This window comes from Mustela lutreola, chromosome 10 (assembly GCF_030435805.1).
Source record: "Mustela lutreola isolate mMusLut2 chromosome 10, mMusLut2.pri, whole genome shotgun sequence".
In the NCBI taxonomy this organism is placed as follows: domain Eukaryota; kingdom Metazoa; phylum Chordata; class Mammalia; order Carnivora; family Mustelidae; genus Mustela; species Mustela lutreola.
Window position 1 is genome coordinate 35,750,051 of NC_081299.1, and position 21,067 is coordinate 35,771,117.

Here is a 21,067-nt window from a genome sequence, read left to right on the forward strand (position 1 = left end):
GAGCAAGGAACCCAACATGAGACTTGATCCCAGGACCCTGGGATCATGACCTGAGCTGAAGAGAGATGCCCAACCAACTGAGGTACCTGGGGGTCCCAAGTTTTGAAAGTTTCTCAGTCAAGTAGGTGAGAGAAGGTAAGACTTGAGCTGAGGTGGTGTCAATGGAATGGAAAGAGGAGATAGTAGAGAGAAAGGAAGTTTACAGAAGTAATAAGGACTTGTTAATTGGACATGGGGGCAGAAGGTAAGGAGATAGTCTAGGATGACAACGAAATTTCTGGTTGACACAAATGGATGGTTGGTGGTGAGGAACTGAAACAGGGTATACAACAGCAGACTGGTGATAGGCAGTATACTTGATTGTGTGTGTAGGGCCTGGTATCTGACAGACCTTGGTTTGAGTCGTGGCTTTGCACTTATAAACTATGTCATATTGAGCATGTTAGGCAACTTGAGCCTCAGTTTCCTCAACTATAAACTAGAAATAATATAACTTAACTCTTGTTTTGTGTGTATGAATTGAATGCACAGTGTCTGGTTTCCAGTAGGCACTCTATAATGCTGGTTATTATTACTTCTCTAAGAAGGTTCAGGGAGAAGGCCTAGGAAAAGTGGGTGAAAGTGGGTGAAGAAAATCTTCAAGAAAGGTTTCTAGGAGAAAGCCGTGTTCAAGACTAAAGAGGAAAAATACAAGGTTGTGGCAAACCAGCTGAAGCCAGAAGGAGGCCAGACAAGGCTGAGCTACAGCCACGTTGCTGTGAAGATGAGTCACTGCAAGTGCAGGCAGGGCTGCCCAGGCCACAGCTGGACTGGCTGTGGCCAGGCTGGACTGGGCTATAACATGACTTCATTGTCAGTGGGGAGTCATAAGGATTGTTCCAGAACAATCCTTTTTGTCCTCCCCTTCCTCCCAGAAGGAATCCATCATTTCTTCCTCGTTTATAGGACTTTCCATAGCCTGTCTTACTTTCTGGAAGCAGCAGAAAACTGGAAAGGGACAAAAAGCAAGGTTTGAGTCCTGTCCAGTTTGGTCACAGGTTGGCTGAGTGACCTGGTGCATGTCACTTCACCTTGGTCTTCTTATTTTAACAGGAGAATGAGCAGACCTGCATCCAAAGTGTGATGTGAAAACAGCTGGTGAGTGCTCAATAAAAGGGCACACATTAGTATTCCATTCATTAATTGTATATTTTGTTTCCTACTTGTTCCTCGACCCTCTTCCCCTAGATCCTTGAAGACACTCATCAGTTCTAACTCATTTTCAGATCCCTAGCGGTTAGCTTGGCGGGGCACACGATTTCATGAATGGATGAATGAAAGAATCAATGAGCGCCCTCAGCCGCAGTAGCGGCGCCAAGAGCCCCGCCCCCTTCCGTTCTACTCTCCGCGTTGGGAGGCACGGGCGGGTCGGTCGCGGCCGTTCTTTGGCGCGTGCGCGGGAGGCCGCGCGCGACCAGAGGCGGCGGGCGGGCTTCCCGTGCGCGCGCGCGCGCGCGCGCGGGACGGGGAGGGCAGGGGCGGGGCAGGGCCAGAGGCGGGCGGGCCGGCTGGCTGCTGGCTGTAGAGCCGGCGGCGGGTGGCCGGCCGAGCGTGTGCCGGGTGGGAGAAGACAAGGCGGCGGGGATGCTGACGCCTCTCTAAGGAGCGCCGAGGAGGTCGCGGCGCTTGAGGCCCCAGAAAGCGCGGAGGGGCGGCGAGCTGGGGTCGGTGGCTTCGGGCACCCGCCCGGCCATGGTGGCCGCGGGCGGTGGTTGGCGCGGCAGCGCTGCGGCCCGGGGCCGTACGGGGCTGGGGCAGTCGCAGTGCTGACGCCCGCGGGGCCCAGCCACAGATAATGAAGCGGAGCCGCTGCCGCGACCGACCGCAGCCGCCGCCGCCGGCCGGCCGCCGGGAGGATGGGGCTCAGCGGGCGGTGGAACTGCCCCAACCCCAGCCCCTGCCGCCGCGCCGGCGGGCGCCTCCCGGGAGGCAGCTACTGGAGGAGCGGACCGGGCTCTCGGGGCCCGAGGTCAGGGAGCAGGTACGGGGGCCAGACGACGTCCGGGAGGGAAAGGATGGGGAGCGGGAGCCTGAATGGGAACAGTGGGGGAGGGGATCTCAGGCGGGAAGACTTGGGCCAGGGCATTTGAGGGGTGGGGACTGTGTAGTTTGTGGGGAGAAAAGGAAGGTCTGGAAAGGCAGAAAAATGGGGAGTGGAGAAATGGAAGTCATGGCCTGGGGTTGAATGGGAAATGGGGGAATTGGGGTTTGGAAAAATGGTCCTGTGGGCGTTTGTAGTCAGGGATTCTGGATGTGAAGAAGGGACGCTGGAATGTAGCCTGGGAGTAAATGAACTGCAAAGAATAGGCTTACTCAAGGGATTCTGAGGAGTTAGCCAGAGGCGTAAATAGTGTGAGGTAGGGAAAATTAATATGAAATAGTAAATGTTACCCTATTTCCTAGAGGTTGTCTTGACAGTTATAAAAACCGATGTCATTTCTAAGCATTCTTTGATTTGGCTATGACCGTATAGTCTGGTAGGAAAGTGTTCAAATCTTGAAGCTTCTCTTTGGTAACTATCTATTTCATGAGAACGCACTTATAAAAACACTTGCATATGTGCAATTCCAAATCCAGCGCCGTGAGCCCTGAATTTATGTGGATAGACTCTGTCTTCTGGGAGTTTACCACTGAAAACATCTTCATGGGAAAACAGAGCTAGAAAGCAGTGTAAAAGAATTTATGGAGTTTCTGAATGGACAGGATGTGTTTGTATAATTCATTCATCAGGCTTAGGTGTATTTAGAAATAAGGGATAAAGCTCAGTTTTATCAGGGAGAAGTTGCCACCAGTAGCTGTAGGAAGTGTGGTGAAAGGAGAATGTGTTACTGACCTTGTAGGATTTGCATAAAAAATATTCTGCAGTAAGAACTGTAGTAACAGCTTTCCTTTTTTAGAGCCCTCCTTGAGATCCTAGTAACTTCATCCTTATCGTTTTCAAGACTTTTATTAGACCTACCTCTTTTCCATCACTTAAATAAGTATTTTACTTAGACATTTTTCATTATATAGATAGATAGATAGATATACAGAGAGAGAGTGAGCACAAGTAGGGGGAGCAGCAGGCAGAGGGAGAAGCAGGCACCCCACCAAGCAAAAAACCCCATGCAGGGTGCAACCCCAGGACCTTGGGATCATGACCTGAGCCAACTGAGCCACCAGGGCACCCACCTCTTTGAAACTTTTAAAATGTATTTAAAGCTCTAATCCTTTCCTGACTCATTTTACTTGATCCAGTTGACCTTATTGCATGCTTTACCAGAGAGTTCAAGGTTACTTGATTTTCCCTTCTTTTCTATCTCACAGTTTTTTATTTGTTTATTTAGCCAGTAAGCCAGCAAGCTCTCAGCCCAATGGGGACTTGAACTCATGACCCCTAGATCAGGAGTCACATGTTCTACCAACTGAGCCAGCCAGGTCCTTCTCTATCTCAAAATTTCTGTGTTTACTCATCCTTTGCTTCAATCCTAGAAAAGGAAGTATTCATCCTCCATTCTGAAGCTCATCCCTGAACTTAGGTCCTTGATTTCATCCCCTCTCATCTGAGGTAGGCCCTTGTTATTATATAATTTTCTTTTTGTCCTATACCTCAGATAAGAACAAAACAATACAATTACCCTGCATTGTGTAGCCCACCCAAGTTACCTTGTTATCTCTTCTTTGCTTCATTAGCAACCTTCTTGGAAAATGAGTTTGTATTCACTGTCTCAGCTTACTCACCTGTATGCATTCCTCATATTACACTTTGGCTTTTTTTTTTTTTTTAAAGTTTGTTTATTTAAGTAATCTCTACACCCAACATGAGGCTCCAACCCATGACCCCAAGATCAAGAGTCGCATGCTGTTCCAACTGAGCCAGCCAAAGCACTCCTTACAGTTTGAGTTCTACTCTTAAACTATTCCAAAACTATTGTCTTCAAGGTCACCAATAACTTTGTATATTTTTAATTTTGTATGTTATTTACTTTTTTTTTTTTGAGGTATGACTTAAATATGATGCATAAGTCCAAAGTTCATTCAGCCTGTGAATTTTTTTTTTTTTTAAGATTTTATTTATTTATTTGACAGAGAGAGATCACAAGTAGGCAGAGAGGCAGACAAAGAGAGAGGAGGAAGCAGGCTTCCGGCTGAGCAGAGCCTGATGCGGGGCCCGATCCCAGGACTCTGGGATCATGACCTGAGCCGAAGGCAGAGGCTTTAACCGACTGAGCCACCCAGGTGCCCCTAACCCGTGAATTTTTATAGAATGAATACACCCATGTGTCCACTACTCAGATCGAGATGTAGAACATTTCTAGTACCCTACAGTGCCTCTTTGTGTTTTCTCCTAGTTACTACCCTTCCCCAAAGGTAACCACTTTCCCAGCCTCTGTCACCATGGATTAGTTTTGTCTCTTCTTGAACTTGTTATAAAGGGAACCATACAGTTTGTACTCTTCTGACTAGATTCTTTCATTAAATCATGTCTGTGAGATTCATCTATGTTGTTGCTTGTAGAAATAGTTCTTTTTCATTGCTGCGTAGTTTTCCACTGTATGAATGTCCACAATGGACACTAAAACTTCTTTTTTTCAAATGAAAAAATAATGCTGTTTTTCATAATGAAGCTTTCATTGTGAAAGAATTATGCAGAGAGATATGTAGCAGTTAGGGAATTTTAATGACTAAATTTGTTAGACTTCACCCCAGTCCACATTCTGTCTGACTTTTGTGAACTATTTGTCACTGTTGCCCATGTGTTCTTCTTGGTATTTTTATTTCTTTTTTCATAATGTCCATTACAGTTCTATCTCTCTGACTGCTTCCCGTGTGTCTTTTTTGTTTTTTTTTTCTTCCAAATGTTTCTTGAGGATATGTCCTCTCTTCTTGGCTCTCTCCTTTATTATACTGTTTTTTTGGCAGGTCTACCCTATTCATTGCCATGAATAGGGTAGAAGGATGTGGAACAGGGTCTCTGGTCTTTTATTCATGGCCTTGTGTCACAGAACCTCCTTGTAGAGTGATCTGAGTTTCCAGGTTTGACCTCTTTCCTTAGCTCTACATTTCCATTTTTGTGCTTAATGTTTTCACTATAGACTCAGCCTTCATGATCTTAATATTGTGATTTTTATAATTTGATAGTGTCCTTGAAAGCCCATAACTTGTAATTATTTGATTTTGAAAAGATAAAGATTTCACATGTGTGTTATGAGGTCAGATGGATTATCTTTATTCAGGGAGTAAGCTTAGCTAATCAATAAATTTCAAATTCTCACAGATGACTTTGTTTTCCTCTTCTCATGACATGGAGTTATGCTTGTTATACTTTATACTATATTGGTATTTAGGAATAAGTTCTGAATAGGATGCCAGACTTGGATCTATGAATCAGTGGCTTGCTATATCCTTAAAACAGAATCCATTATTTCTCCTTTGAAATGTGCTTTTCCCTGTCTTTCCTTTTTCTTGTCATCCAAATTGAAATTGTATCTATGGTCTTTGACTCTCCTTTTCCTTGACCCCCTTATCCAGGTTTTTGCTGATTCTACCTTCATGACACCTTTCAAATCTTTATTCTCACAGTCATCACCCTAATTCACCATTTATAAATTTGTATTGGTTGTTGTAATACCTTAACTGTATTTACTCTGCTTTTAGTTTATTCTAGTTTATTCTGCATTCTAGTAAAAAAAAAATTATATTCACTACCTGCCTGAGTTCCTATAGTAGATAAATATTTGTTAAATGATCACTTCATTTCTTTTCTTTTCTTTCTTTCTTTCCTTTCTTTTTTTTTAAGATTTTATTTAATTGAGAGAGCTAGAGAGCACACATGCATGAGGTGGGGTGGGAAAGGAGAGGGAAAGGCAGAGGTGGGCTTCCCACTGAGTGGAGCTTGGGGCTGGATCCTAGGACCCTGTGATCATGACATGGGCTGAAGGCAGACACAACCTACTGAGCCACTCTGGTGCCCCTCATTTCATTTATCTTCAGAAACCTTTGTTAGCTTATTCTCTATAGAATAAACTCTGGAGATCTTGGCATTTATTTTTTTTTATTTTTATTTATTATTTTTTTTTTTTTAAAGATTTTATTTATTTATTTGAGAGAGAGACAGTGAGAGAGAGCATGAGTGAGGAGAAGGTCAGAGGGAGAAGCAGACTCCCCGTGGAGCTGGGAGCCCGATGCGGGACTCGATCCCGGGACTCTGGGATCATGACCTGAGCCGAAAGCAGTTGTCCAACCAACTGAGCCACCCAGGCGTCCCTGGAGATCTTGGCATTTAAAGTCTACTTGATATTTACCACTATTTATTAGAAGAATTGAAGTTAGGTTCCCCTTCTCTTGGTTCCCGAGACTTGGCTTTATAAATTCTCTGAGGCCCACATTGTTTATTTACTATTGTACAACTAAGGCCCACTATGGTATTTGAAACATAGTTATTAGTCTGAATGATTATTAGAAACATAGATATGTGGTAGTGCTTGAAACAGATACTTGCTCAATGAATATGCTAATTGTCTTTAAGTGTCTCTTCAGAGAAGAAACTCCTCAGAGACTGTCTTATTCATCATTGTATACCCTTAGTGTTTTAACTGGTACAGTAATGGGCAGTCAGTATTTGTTTACTAATGGGTATTTTTGTATACTTATTTTAATTTGTCATCCATCTAAAAAACTCTTCTCTGCTTCTTCCCATTGAAATTCTATTCAGGCTTCCAGGTCTAACTCAAATGCCTCAGAAACTGTTCTTTGAAGTTGTTTTCCATGTGAGGTCCACCTAAGAGGATCCTTGATTGTGCTTAATACATCTTTAAATCTCCTGAAATTTCAGTTCTCAAATTTTGTGATTCAGAAGGTGAAAGCTTGGGTTCTCTGAGATTAAAGGAAAAAATGATTAGAAGCACATAGTAGATAGGTACTTAATTTAAATACTAATTCTTATCTCACCTTGTTTCTATATTACATTGTTTTGCCTATTACATGGTATATAGTAGTATCTGAATAAAAATATTTGCTCAATGAACAGATGAATGAATCAGTGTTTTAGCACTTTTATACTTCCATATTTTGTATTTCTCATTTTTGTTTTTAAGTTATAAATGATTAAAGGTAGGAACTATATCATCATTTTTTCTGCCATAATGTGTAGTCAATGGCTTTGCTCACAGCAGGTGCTAATAATTATTTATGAATAGAAAAATGATTCAAATATTTTGAATTTAGGTGATTAGAGTAATAATGGTAGTATGATAGAAATAGCCAACTAAAGGAAATGAGACATTTTTGAGGATGAAGGAAGGTGGAATTTAATTTTGGTTCCTAGAATTCCCTCAGCACCATTGAGAAATTTTCGAAATTCTTTTTATGGGAAGCAGCACCATCTCTTTCCTCTGTGCTATAATGTTAGTACATTGGCAGAAGCACAGAGAAGAAAGTAGACAGAGGGGAAGCTGCATATTATGTGTGGGGAACTAAAATCAGTTTGGTATTGTAGCAGCTTCAAGTTTAAAGCATAGTTGGTGAGTTAAGAAACTGAAGGAGCCTGGATTATAGAAGGTCTTTAATACTATGTAAAAGGGTAATAAGTATGGGAGCAGGATGGTCTTACTTGTGTTTTAGTTGGATTACTTTGTTAACTGTGTGGGGGATAGAATGTTCAACATGGTGACTGAGACATGGACATTTGAGAATTCTGAGTTTTCAGTGTAGAAAATTTTTTAGCCCTTCTTCCTGTCTTATCCACAAGTAAAATGGGTAAAGGCCAGCTCCTAAAAACCTGTTAACTTTGGAAGATTTGATTTCATCAAAGGTGGGGCGGGGGTAGAGGGCCTGGGATGATTGAAGCAGGTAAGACAGTGTTCCCTGATTTTCCTTTCTTTGGCTTTAGGCTAAGATGACCCCTAGCCTAAAGATCGGCCTAAAAAAAACCCCAGTTAATGATGGTGACCTACAGACATGAGTATCAGAAGCAGCTAAATATTGCAGTCAGTATATTTCCTTCATTGCTGGTCCTAGCTGCCATGACTCTGCTAAATTTGTCAACTAACTTTATATTTTCTTGATGAAATCCCTATGGTACCTTGGTAATTATTACTTTTCATCAGCAGGTGTTAACTGTTTTTCATCATTAATACACATACTTGAGGTCCCAAAGGGGTTTGAAAACTGGGTTTGTTGGATCAAGGCTTAGCCTTGGTAAAGAAGAAAAAATCCTTGAGGGAGAATAGAGGCTAGACATTATTGGGAATAAGGGTTTCCACAAAATGCATCATTAGTGAGACATAGTTGACAATGTTTTCTGTTAGTTTTGAATCTCATTGTTAACTCCCAAAGGTTCTTTCCTCATCTCTGTACTACAGCCGTGTACACAGTGAATATATAGTAAATATTTGATGTAAAAAATCGACATCAACCTGAACCTTCTACTTCAATGTTCATTAGGTATATTTTGTCTTTACAAGTAATTGTCCCACCTCTAAAATCTTAGTTTTGAGCTTGCTACACTCTGACATTCACATCATCTCTATTTTTCTATTTCATACTTCTTTTATTATTTTATTTATTTATTTTTAAAAGATTTTATTTATTTATTTGACAGAGAGGCACAGTGAGAGAAGGAACACAAGCAGTGGTAGTGGAATAGGGGGAAGCAGTCTTCCTGCAGAGCAAGGAGCCCCACGCGGGGCTCGATCCCAGGCCCTAGCTAGGATCATGACCCAAGCTGAAGGTAGATACCTAACGACTGAGCCACCCAGGCACCCCTCACACTCCTTTTAGAATTTCCTCTTCAAAAATTGTTCAAGGGGGTGCCTGGGTGGCTCAGTGGTTGAGCCGCTGCCTTCGGCTCGGGTCATGATCTCGGGGTCCTGGGATCGGGTCCCGCGTCGGGCTCTCTGCTCAGCGGGGAGCCTGCTTCCTCCTCTCTCTCTCTCTGCCTGCCTCTCTGCCTACTTGTGATTTCTCTCTGTCAAATAAATAAATAAAAAAAATCTTTAAAAAAAAAAAAAAAAAAAAAAATTGTTCAAGGTCTTTGGAACTTCTAGTCATTTTTTTTTTAAACCATCTTTTCATTGACAGTCACCTAATGCTTATACTTTCCTTCTTTGTCAACTTAACATTTCATGGACTATCATGATCTTTCCTGTGCGTGTACCTTCAGTTTCTTTGCCATTTCCCCTTTCTGTCATATGTGACTTATCCACAAGTAAATTCCAGCTATCCTTGCACCAACTCTGAGACTTGACTAAATTCCAAACATCATTACACCATCTTTGCCTATTTTGTACCTGTGTTTAAGTAACTGAATGTGGTTGGAGAAAAAAATGACCATATTAACATCTTAGTTTGTGATCAGGAACCTCAAAGAGTCTATCAGGACTCCTCAGTCCTATGATATTTTCCTAGTCCATTCACTGTTTTTTTTTTTGTTTTTGTTGTTGTTTTAGAGGGGTGGTGAGGGGCGGTGGGGGGGTGGGGAGAGAAAGAGAGAGAAAGAGAGAAAGAGAATCTTAAGAAGGCAGCAGCAGGGGCACCAGAAAAAACGGCCCCGAGGAGTTTGATGAGGAAACGCCCATATCTTCTCACTACTTTATGAATAAAACCAAAAATGAAAGAAAGAGGAAGAGGATGTCAGCCTCCCAAAGGCCTAAGAGGAGGAAAACTGGCTTTGGTGGCTCCAAGACCAAAGGGGGGTCCACCGCATGCAGAAGGACATCTTCTAAAAGTAGATCCTCCAACGTATTTGGACCCCAGTCATCTGTGCCTGGTTCTCAAGCAGCATCAGGAGCCCCTAGAAGATTGGGGATTATGGCTCCACCAAAGCCTATAAATAGACCTTTTCTTAAGCCTTCGTATGCATTCTCATAACAACCAGATCTCAATGTACATAGATCTTATTTCTTGTTTGTCAGCATCTCACCATCTGTGACCATAAAGCTGTTAGTTTTGTTAGACCATTTATAATTTTTACCCATTACTATTAATATTTAAATAAATGCTTAGGGTGACCGTTCTTATTTAAAAAAAAAAAAAAAAAAAGAAGGCTCCACACCCAGCACTGAGCTGAAGCAATTCTGGGCTGATCTCATAACCCTGAGATCACAACCTGAGCTAAAATCAAGAGTTGGAGGCTTTAATTGGCTGAGCCACCCAGGCACCCCTTCCCTAGTCCATTCACTACCCTCCCTTTTTAAAAAAGATTTTATTTATTTATTTTAGGGAGAGAGCGTGAGTGGGGGGAGGGGCAGAGGGAAAGAATGTTCAAACAGACTTCCCACTGAGGAGGGAGCCCCACTTGGGCTCCATCCCACAACCCATGAGATCATGACCTGAGATGAAACCAAAAGTTGGCTGCTTAACCAACTGAGCCTCCCAGGTGCCCTGAGTCCTTTCATTCTTAAATGATAGTTTAATTTTTCTCCACAAACCTCCAACACTCTGTCCTCTTTACTGTCTGTTGATGTCCTTATCTACTATTTAACTGAGGGGGCAAAAATAATCAGAAGAGAACTTCCACAAGCTCCCATTATAAGTTACCCAACCTACTTCTATTTGTACCCACATTCTATGCCTTCTGTCCTATTGCTGTGGATAATCTCTTTCTACTCCTATCAAGGCCAACCTCTACATCAATTAAGAGTTTTATTCTTGAAATTAATTAGTTTTCCTTTTCTGTTGCATGTTGTGTATGTTCTGTTGTCATCAATATACAAACATGGCTATAATATTTTCCATTCTAAAAAAAAATTATTAATCTTACACTGCTGCTTCTTTAATTCATTCTTTTCTTTTTAAAAAATTATTTATTTGAGAGAGAGAGAGAGTGCCTGCCTGTGCAGGGAGGGGCGGGGCAGAGGGGGAAGGAAAATCAGATTCCTATTGAGCAGGGAGCCTGACATGGGGCTGGATTCTGAGATCATGACCAGAGCTTCGGGCAGAAGCTTAACCCACTGAGCCACCCAGGTGCCCCTTTCATTCATTGTTTGATTCAACAATTTTTGTCTGTTTTGAGTACTCTTGTATTACAGGAGTGGAAAAGCCAGACCACAAGCCCTGCTTTCATGGAGTTTCTATTCTAGTAGAGGGAATATCACACTTGATCTTAGCCAAAGGTGGAGAAGTGATAGTAGAGGGAATATCAGATAATAAAATAAAATATGTTGTATGTTATATGGGGATAAATACTATGAAAAAATAAAGTAGGGAAGGGGGATAAAGAATGATGGAGGATTATGGTTTTATTTATTTTTTTAGGGAGAGAGAGAGAGCGCGCACGCACAAGAGAGTGGGGTTGGGGCAGAGGGAAAAGGAGAGAAATAATCTTTTTTTTTTTTTTAAGATTTTATTTATTTATTTGACAGAGATTACAAGTAGGTAGAGAGGCAGGCAGAGAGAGAGAGGAGGAAGCAGGCTCCCCGCTGAGCGGAGAGCCCGATGCAGGGCTCAATCCCAGGACTCTGGGATCATGACCTGAGCAGAAGGCAGAGGCTTTAACCCACTGAGCCACCCAGGCACCCCTGGAGGGAAAGAATCTTAAGCAGGCTCCATGCCCACTGTAGAGCTCAGTGTGGCTCCATCTAATGACCCTGAGATCATGCTTGAGCTGAAATCAGGAACTGGTTGGTTAATCCACTGAGCCATCCAGGTGTCCCTGGTTTTAATTTTTTAAAAAATTCATTCATTTATTAGAGAGAGAGAAAGTGTGCAAGTGAGTAGGAAGAAGGGCACAGGGATAGAGGTAATCCTGAAGCAGACTTCCCATTGAGCATGGAGCCTGACTTGGGGCTCGATCCCAGTACCCTGAGCTCATGACCTGAGCTGAAATCAAGAGCTGCTTTTATATCATGGCTATTGTAAATAATACTGCAGTAAACATAACGGTGCATACATCTTTTCAAAATAGCATTTTCCGTTTCCGTTTCTCCAATAGTGGAGTGACTGAGTTGTGTGGTATTGTTATTTTTAATTTTTTGAGGAAGCTTCATGCTGTTTTCCACAGTGGTTATACCAATTTACATTCACATTAACAATGCGTGAGGGTTCCCTTTTCTCTACATCTTCGCCAAAAATTGTTATTTCTTGGGGTGCCTGGGTGGCTCAGTGGGTTAAAGCCTCTACCTTCGGCTCAGGTCATGATTCCAGGGTCCTGGGATCGAGCCTTGCATCGGGCTCTCTGCTGAGCGGGGAGCCTGCTAACCCCACCTCTCTCTCTGCCTATCTGCCTACTTGTGATCTCTGTCTGTCAAGTAAATAAATAAAATCTTAAAAAAAAATTGTTATTTCTTGTCTTTTTTGATATTAGCCATTTGTATTGGTGTAAGGTGATATCTCATTGTGGTTTTGATATGCATTTCCCTTACGATTAGTGATGTTGAGCATCTTCTCATGTGTCTTTGGTCAGTCATCTGTATGTCTAATTTGGAAAAATGCCTATTCAAGTTCTTTGCCCATTTTTTTTTTCAAGTAATTGCTATACCCAGTATGGGGCTTGAACTCAACAACCCCAAGATCAAGAGTTATACCCTCCATGTATCGAGCCAGCCAAGCGCCCCATCTGACTATTTTTTAATCAGATTGTTTGTGGTTTTTTTTCGGTTTTGAGTTGTGTAAGTTCTTTATATAGTTTGGATATTAACCTTTTATCTGGTACATAATTTGCAAATACCTCTCCCACTTAGTAGGTTGTTTTTTTGTTTTGTTCATGGTTTCCTTTGTTGTACAAAAGCTTTTTATTTTGGTGTAGCCCCTAAAGTTTATTTTTGCTTTTGTTTCCTTTGCCTGAGGGACCTATCTATAAATATATTACTAAGGCAGATGTCTAAGAGATTACTGCTTATGTTTTCTTTTATGGGTTTTATGATTTCAGGTCTCATAGTTAAGCCTATAATCCATTTGTCCAGTTTTATTCTTTCACAGGTAGCTGTCTAATTTTCCTGGCACCATTTATTGAAAATACTGTCTTTTCCCTGTTGTATATTCTTGTCTCCTTTGTTTTAGATTAATTGACCATAGAAGCATGGGTTTATTTCTGTTCCATTGATGTATGTGCCAGTACCACACTATTTTGATTACTGTAGTTTTATAGCATACCTTGAAATCTGGCATTGCGATACTTCCAGCTTTGTTCATTCTTAAGACTGCTTTGGTTATTTGGGGTCTTTTGTGATTCTATACGAATTTTAGGATTATTTGTTTTAGTTCCATGAAAAATGCTGTTGGTGTTTTGATAGGGATTCCATGGGTATTCTAACAATATAAATTCTTCCAATCCATGGGTGTAGTGTATCTTTCCATTTATTTGTGTTGTCTTCAGTTTCTTTCATCAGAGTCTTATAGTTTTCAGAGTATAGATCTTTCACTTCCTTGGTTAAATATATTCCTAGGAATTTTATTCTTTTTGGAACAATTATAAATGGGATTATTTTCTTAGTTTCTCTTTCTGCTACTTTGTTATTAGTGTATAAAAAATAACAGGTTTTTGTATATAAATTTTGTATCTTTAACTTTACTGCATTCATTTATTAGTTCTAATAGTTTTTTTTGTGGAATCTTTAGAGTTTTCTATATACAGTATCATGTCATTTGCAAATAGTAACAGTTTTACTTCCTTCTTACTGTTTGGATGCCTTTTATTTCTTTTTGTTGTCTGATTGCTGCAGGTAGGACTTCCAGTACTATGTTAAATAAAAGTGGTGAGGGTGGTCATGTTTATCTTGTTCTTGATCTTAAAGGAAATGCTTTCAGTTTTTTACCATTGAGTATGATGTTCACTACTGGTTTTTCATAACTGGGCTTTATTATGTTAAGGTATGTTCCCTCTACATTCATTTTGTTGAGGGGTTGTGGTTTTGAATAGCATCAGGAAAGGCATCCAATTGGAATGGGATATTTGAGTAAAGACCTGAAGGTTGTAAGAGACAGAGGCATTTAGATAATCTGAGGAAAGGCGTACTTGGTAGAGAGAATGGGAAATACCCTTGCCAGAAGCGTGGCTCCACTTTTAAAATTTGTATTTGAGGAGCAGGAGGAGGCCAGGGTGGCTGGAGTGGAGTGAGTAATAGATGAGCTCAGAGGGGAAAGGTGGAGAGAAGAGCTGGATTGTGGAGAGTTTGCAGTTTGTGAAGGGTCTTGTAGGCAGTTGCAAGGATTTCAGCTTTTACATTCAATGAGATGGGAAGCCATTGGAAAGTTTTGAGTAGAGGAATCATGTGAACTAATATTAATTTTAATCCAGTCTGTTTGGCTACAGTACTGGGACTAAATGGGTATGTGGAAACAAAGACCAGTTAGGAGGCTTTTTGCAGTAATTCAGGCAAAAGAGCAAGTGATACGAAATAATTGACCACAAGTAGGAAAGTGCTTCTCCTTATAACTACTCGAAGAGTTGTCTGTATCTTTGCTTTCATTTCCTCTCTCCTCATTATTTTTTTTTAAGAATTTATTTATTTGACAGAAAGAGACACAGTGAGAGAGAGAACACAAGCTGAGGGAGTGGGGGAGGGAGAAGCAGGCTTCCTGCTGAGCAGGATGCGTGGCTCCATCCCAGGACTCTGGGATCATGACCTGAGCCGAAGGCAGATCCTCAGTGACTGAGCCACCCAGGCGCCCCTCTCTGCTCATTCTTTATTGAACCGACTCCAGTCATGAGCCACCCAGGCGCCCCTCTCTGCTCATTCTTTATTGAACCGACTCCAGTCAGACTTTTGTCTCCATTATTCCACTGAAATACTTATGTCAGGGTCATCGTGGCTAAACCCAGTGGCCAATTTGCAGTCTTCATCTCACTCAACCTATTTGCATTTGACACTGTTGATCACTCTATCATTTGGCTTCTGGGACCTTGTTCTCTTGGTTTTCTTCCTATCTCAGTGGAGTTTCGGAAGGTTCAGTCTGCTTTTACAGTCTGTTCTCCCTTCTGATATGATCTCATCAGATTGTACTGCTTAAAATTCCATCTGTGTGCTGATGATTCCCACATTTATCTAATCATGACCTTTTTTTTTTGTTTTAAGATTTTATTTATTTGACAGACAGAGATCACAAGTAGGCAGAGAGGCAGGCAGAGAGAGAGGGGGAAGCAGCCTCCCTGCTGAGCAGAGAGCCTGATCCGGGGCTCGATCCCAGGACCCTGAGATCACAACCTGAGCCGAAGGCAGAGGCTTTAACCCTCTGAGCCACCCAGGCACCCCATGACCTTTCTTTTGAGCTCTAGACTCTTAATTTCAGTTGTCTGTGACTATGTCTGTTTTCATTTGGATAGTCAATAGATCTCAAATTTAATGTGTATAAAACTGAATTCTTGATTTTTTTACTCCCATTCTGCTTCTTTCCAGTCTTTCCTATGTCAATAAATAGCACTACCATTCTCTCATTTACTCAGATCAGAACTTGGAAGTTGTCTTTGATTCTTTTCTTTTCTTTTTTAAAAGATTTTATTTATTTATTTGACAGAGAGAAATCACAAGTAGATGGAGAGGCAGGCAGAGAGAGAGAGAGGGAAGCAGGCTCCCTGCTGAGCAGAGAGCCCGATGTGGGACTTGATCCCAGGACCCTGAGATCATGACCTGAGCTGAAGGCAGTGGCTTAACCCACTGAGCCACCCAGGCGCCCCTCTTTGATTCTTTTCTTAACTTCATATTCCACATTCAGTTTATCAGGTCTGGTTGGTGCTGCCTTAAAATTGCATGAGACTTTTCCCCACTAACTTTGCTGCTACCCTAATCTTAGCCTCTATTATCATTCATTTGGATTACTGTAAAAGTCTCCTCATGGTCTGATTTTGTTCCTACTTCTCCCCACCCCATGATATGTTGTATACAGAAAGATCGGTATTGTCTTGTTCAAGCTTAAATCAGAGTTTGTCACCCCCTAATTCAAAACCCTGTGGTGGCTTTCCATTACACTGGAAAGCTTGCTTTGTTCTATAAGATTCTACATGATCTGCCTCTTGGCCTTCACTAGTTTACTTCTACTCTTCCTCTTGTTCAAGAGGTAGTCATACTGGCTGCTTTGATAGTCTCTGAATATATTAAGCATGCTCCTGCCTGAGGATGTTTTAAAAATTATTATTTGAAGAATTCTACACTTGGTAGTTTTCTTTACCTGAGATGTTCTTTTTCCAGATGTATATGTCTGTTGGCTATAATTCATTCAGGTTTCTGTTCACATTATCACCTCCTCAAAGAACCCTTTCTTGACTAGTCTTTTTAAAGTAACACTTAGTCATTCCCTTTATCTCTTTTTTTCCATTTCTTTTATTTACCTGGTATTGTCAGATATTTGTTGTTTATTATCATTCTTCCACATTAGAATATATGGTTTCTGAGGGCAGGAATTTGTATCTACTACACTGTATCTACTACACTGCTCTATCTCTAGCTTCTAGAATTGTATGTAGAAGATACTCAATAAATATTTCTGAATGAATTTATAATGATTAAGATTGAGTCATTTTCTGGCTTGAAATCCCAGCTCTGTGACCTGAGATAAGTTATTTAAGTTCTCCAAGCCTTAATTATCCCTTATATATAGCATGTTATGATATTATTATCTATTTCATTGTGTTATTGTGAATATATATATATATATATATATATATATATATATATATATATGATTTTTTATTTATTCGGGCGCCTGGGTGGCTCAGTGGGTTAAAGCCTCTGCCTTCGGCTCAGGTCATGATCTTAGGGTCCTGGGATCCAGCCCCACATCGGGCTCTCTGCGCAGCAGAGAGACTGCTTCCCTTCCTCTCTCTCTCTCTCTGCCTGCCTCTCTGCCTACTTGTGATCTCTGTCTGTCAAATAAATAAAATCTTAAAAAAAAATAAAAGAGTATTCATTTTATTTGACAGAGTTCATTCAGGTTTCTGTTCATATATACATATGTACATATATACAGATATATATGTACATATATATATATTTTAAGATTTTATTTATTTATTTGACAGAGAGAGAGATCACAAGTAGGTAGAGAGGCAGGCAGAGAGAGAGAGGTAGCAGGCTCCCTGCTGAGCAGGAAGCCCAAAGGCCTCTATCCCAGGACTCTGGGATCATGACCTGAGCCGAAGGCAGAAACTTTAACCCACCCAGCCACCCAGGCGCCCCACTATCATCATATTTTTAAGGTTCACACACAGAATGTGTGAATATAGAATTCATATTTTTTTAGTGTTCTCATCTGGTTTTAGAAAGAAATATAATAGGGGCGCCTGGGTGGCTCGGTCGGTTAAAGCCTCTGCCTTCGGCTCAGGTCATGATCTCAGAGTCCTAGGATTGAGCCCCACATTGGGCTCTCTGCTCAGCAGGGAGTCTGCTTCCTCCTCTCTCTCTGCCTGCCTCTCTGCCTACTTGTAATCTCTGTCAAATAAATAAATAAAAAGAATCTTAAAAAAAGAAAGAAAGAAAGAAATATAATAGAAAAAGATGTGTCTTGACCTTTGATTTTTTGGTTTTATTGAACTATTCTTTCACTTTGTTCAGTTTGAAAAGGAGGCTTTAATTTGTGCATTTTTCCCTTTAGGGAACCTTTTATGAATTTTTTGTTAAGTAACAGGCTTAGGAGATAATGTAATCTCCCTAGATTTGGAATGTAATTAAGAACAAATTCAGGCCAACGTAACCACATTTAAAAATTCTGTGATAACATTTAGGTTTGCTAACTTTAATGTAGCAATACTTCCTAAGAGTGATCCTGAGTAGTAGATGCACAAATTTTTTAACCCTTGATATGTTGAAGATTAACAAGTCACATAGTTTCTCTGCGTATATTTCAGTAAAGCAGAGGTTATATAGACTTGTCAGGCCTTCTAATTTGCGCAACTGTTTGAGGCTTTCAGGAATGTTTTAAAAAGCAGAGAATAGAAATAGTTGGTATTAATTTTTAAAAAGTCCATAAGCTATTTCAAATGTGTTTTTTTTTTTTTTTTTTTTTTTTTAATTTTATTTGACAGAGAGAGATCACAAGTAGGCAGAGAGGCCGGCAGAGAGAGAGGGGGAGGCTGATTCCCTGCTGAACAGAGAGCGCGATGCGGGGCTCCATCCCAGGACCCTGAGATCATGACCTGAGCTGAAGGCAGAGGCTTAACCCACTGAGCCACCCAGGCGCCCCTGCTTTTTCAAACGTGTTTTGTTCAAGATAGTTTCAAGATGGTTTTGTTTAGGTGACCCAGGAACATCTGAGTCCTGCCTTTGACCAATAAGAGAAGGGGACATTTTATTAGTACCTCTCATGTAGTAGTCTTTTATATTAAAGAACACTAGTTGCTATAACAGATACACTCAAAAGAATCTAAACTCGACCATTTTTCTGCACATCACTTCCAAGGTCATCTGGAGCAGGTGGGGAAATCTCGTGGGAGGCTTTGATGGGCCTGGTCTGGAAATGATTACTTCCACCCATCTTGCATTGCCAGAATTCAATCACAGGGCTGTGCCTAACTGCTAAAGGGTTGGGAAATAATCTAATTGTGCCCAAGAGGAAGGTGGATCATGTTTGGTCAACAAGTAGCTAGTCCCTGCTCCAGGCTTCAAACCACAATATAGCCCTTACCTAGAACTATATAGAAATCCTCTTATTTCGGGTATAGACAGCCTAGGACTATAGTCTCCTTTCATTTCTTGTAGGTCCACAGAGTTTTGGGTAATAACCATTTTGAATGCAAGTAAAGGCCTTTTTCTAAGAACATCTAGGAGATCTGGAAAAGCTTGTTTTCCTTAGCCGCTGGCAGGACTAGTCACTGCCAGCCTCTGAACTCCTTCAGTCTTGGTGGCTAGAGAAGGCTGTCCTCAGGCATTTCTCACTTTGTCGGTGGGCCATGGGGAAGAGGGAAAAAAGCCAGAAGAAGCCAAAGAGATGCCAGAGAGAAAAGTGACTGGGTTTCAGCTGTTCTCACTATAATAGGCTCCTGGAAGGAAGCATGTTCTTTGACTTTTTTAAGTTACAGTAACATATGCTTGACATAAAATTAGTGACATTTACTACATTAAGATGTTGTGGAACCATTATCACTGTCTAATTCCAAAACATTTTTTTAAAATATTTTATTTATTTTATTTATTTATTTGAGAGAGAGCCTTAGCAGGGGGCAGAGGGAGAGTGACAGGCAGATTCCCTGCTGAGCAGGGAGCCCAGCACTGGCTCAATCCTAGGACCCTGGGATCATGACCCGAGGCGAAGGCAGAAGCTTAACTGACTGAACCACCAGGTGCCCCTAATTCCAGCACATTTTCATAACCCTGGAAAGAAATATATATATTAAGTTTGTTACTCCCTGTTTCTTCCTCCCCCCAGTCTTTGGCAACCACTAATCCATTTTCTGTTACTGTGGATTCTGGACATTTCATATAAATGTCATATAAATCATACAATATGTGCCTTTTTATGTCTCGCTTCTTTCACTCAGCATAATGTTTTTGAGATTTAGCCATACAGTAGCACGGATCAGTACCTCATTTCTTTTTTTTTTTTCTTTATTTAAAAAAGATTTTATTTATTTATTTGACAGAGAGAGATCACAAGTAGGCAGAGAGGCAGACAGAGAGAGAGAGAGGAGGAAGCAAGCTCCCTGCTGAGCAGAGAGCCCAATGCACGTTCGATCCCAGGACCCTGAGATCATGACCTGAGCCGAAGGCAGTGGCTTAACCCACTGAGCCACTCAGGCGCCCCAGTACCTCATTTCTATTTATGGCTGAGTATATTTCATTGTATGGATGTGCCACACTTTGTTTGTCATCAACTGGTGGACTTTTGGGTTGTTTCTACCTTTTGTGTACGTTTGTGTATAAGTTTTTGTTTGAATACCTGTTTTTCCAGTTTTTTTGTGATATGGACAGGAGTGGAATGGTTGGAGCATATGGGAGTTTTATGTTTAAGTTTATGAGAAATGGTCAAACTGTTTTTCATGGTGGCTGTACCATTTTAACATTGCCACTGGCAGTGTACAGGGTTCCAATTTGGCCATGACCTTTCTAACATTTGTTATTTTCACATTCTAACAAAATTTTTAGCCAAACCTTGTGGATTAAGTGATATCTCATTGTGCTTTTAAATAATGTTTAAATTAAAATTTAAAAAAATTTTTAAAGATTTTATGTTAAGTAATCTCTATACCCAACATAGTCTTAAATTTACAACTCTGAGATCAAGAACCTCACGTTTCACCTACCGAGCCAGCCAGGTGCCCTCTTTGTGCTTGCTTATGTATGTATGTATGTAATTTCTACACCCAATGTGGGATTCAAACTCATGACTCTGAGATCAAGAATCTCATGCTCTTCTGACTGAGCCAAGCAGGCACCCCTCATTGTGCTTTTTGATTTGCATCTTCCCATAGGTCAGTGATGTTGAACATCTTTTTATATGCTTGATCTTTGTTATAGAAATGTTTACTCAGTTCTTTGCCCATTTTTATTTTATTTATTTATTTATTTGCCCATTTTAAAATTCAGTTGTTTGTTGTTGAGATGTTGAGAGTTCTATATTTATTCTGGATACTAGACTCTTATCAGATATATGATTTGAAGGTATTTTCTCCCCTTTGGCAGACTGTTTTTCACTTTTTAGAAAAGGTTTTATTTATTTGAGAGAAAGCAAGAGAACGAGAGCGTGTGCACAAGTGGGGGTGGAAGGGCAGAAGGAGAGGGAGAAGCAGACTCCCTGCTGAGCAGGGTACCCAACGGGGCCCAATCCCAGGACCCCCCAGAATCACAACCCAAAATGAAGGCAGACACTAAACCGACTGAGGTAGTGAGGAACCCCTTTTATTTTATTTATTTTTAATTTTACTTTTAAGTCATCTTTCCACTCAATGTGGATCTCAAACTCACAACCCTGAGATCAAGAGTTGTATGCTCCACTGACAGAGCCAGTCAAGTGCCCCTGTTTTAGATTTTAAAGAAGTAAATACAGTTACTGTTAGCTCCTTCCCTCCTCTAGGAGGAAACCACAATCCTGAAAGTGGTGTGTATTTGATGCTGCACAAGTGGGGGAAAAAATTCATTATGAAAGACATTTATAAGTAAGATGTTTTTAAATTTTATATGAA

At 40.9% G+C, this 21,067-nt stretch overlaps 1 protein-coding gene across 9 annotated transcripts in view; it reads left to right on the forward strand.

The window, feature by feature from the left end:
• Positions 1–1,524: 1,524 nt before the first annotated feature.
• Positions 1,525–21,067, forward strand: part of MAST2 (microtubule associated serine/threonine kinase 2) — a 212,847-nt gene continuing 193,304 nt past the window's right edge. For all 9 annotated transcript variants that reach the window (XM_059137764.1, XM_059137774.1, XM_059137765.1 and 6 more), the window contains exon 1: positions 1,525–2,020. In XM_059137764.1, the coding sequence (XP_058993747.1) occupies positions 1,835–2,020 (186 nt within the window). In that variant the 5' untranslated portion in view covers positions 1,525–1,834. The remainder of the gene's footprint in view (positions 2,021–21,067) is intronic.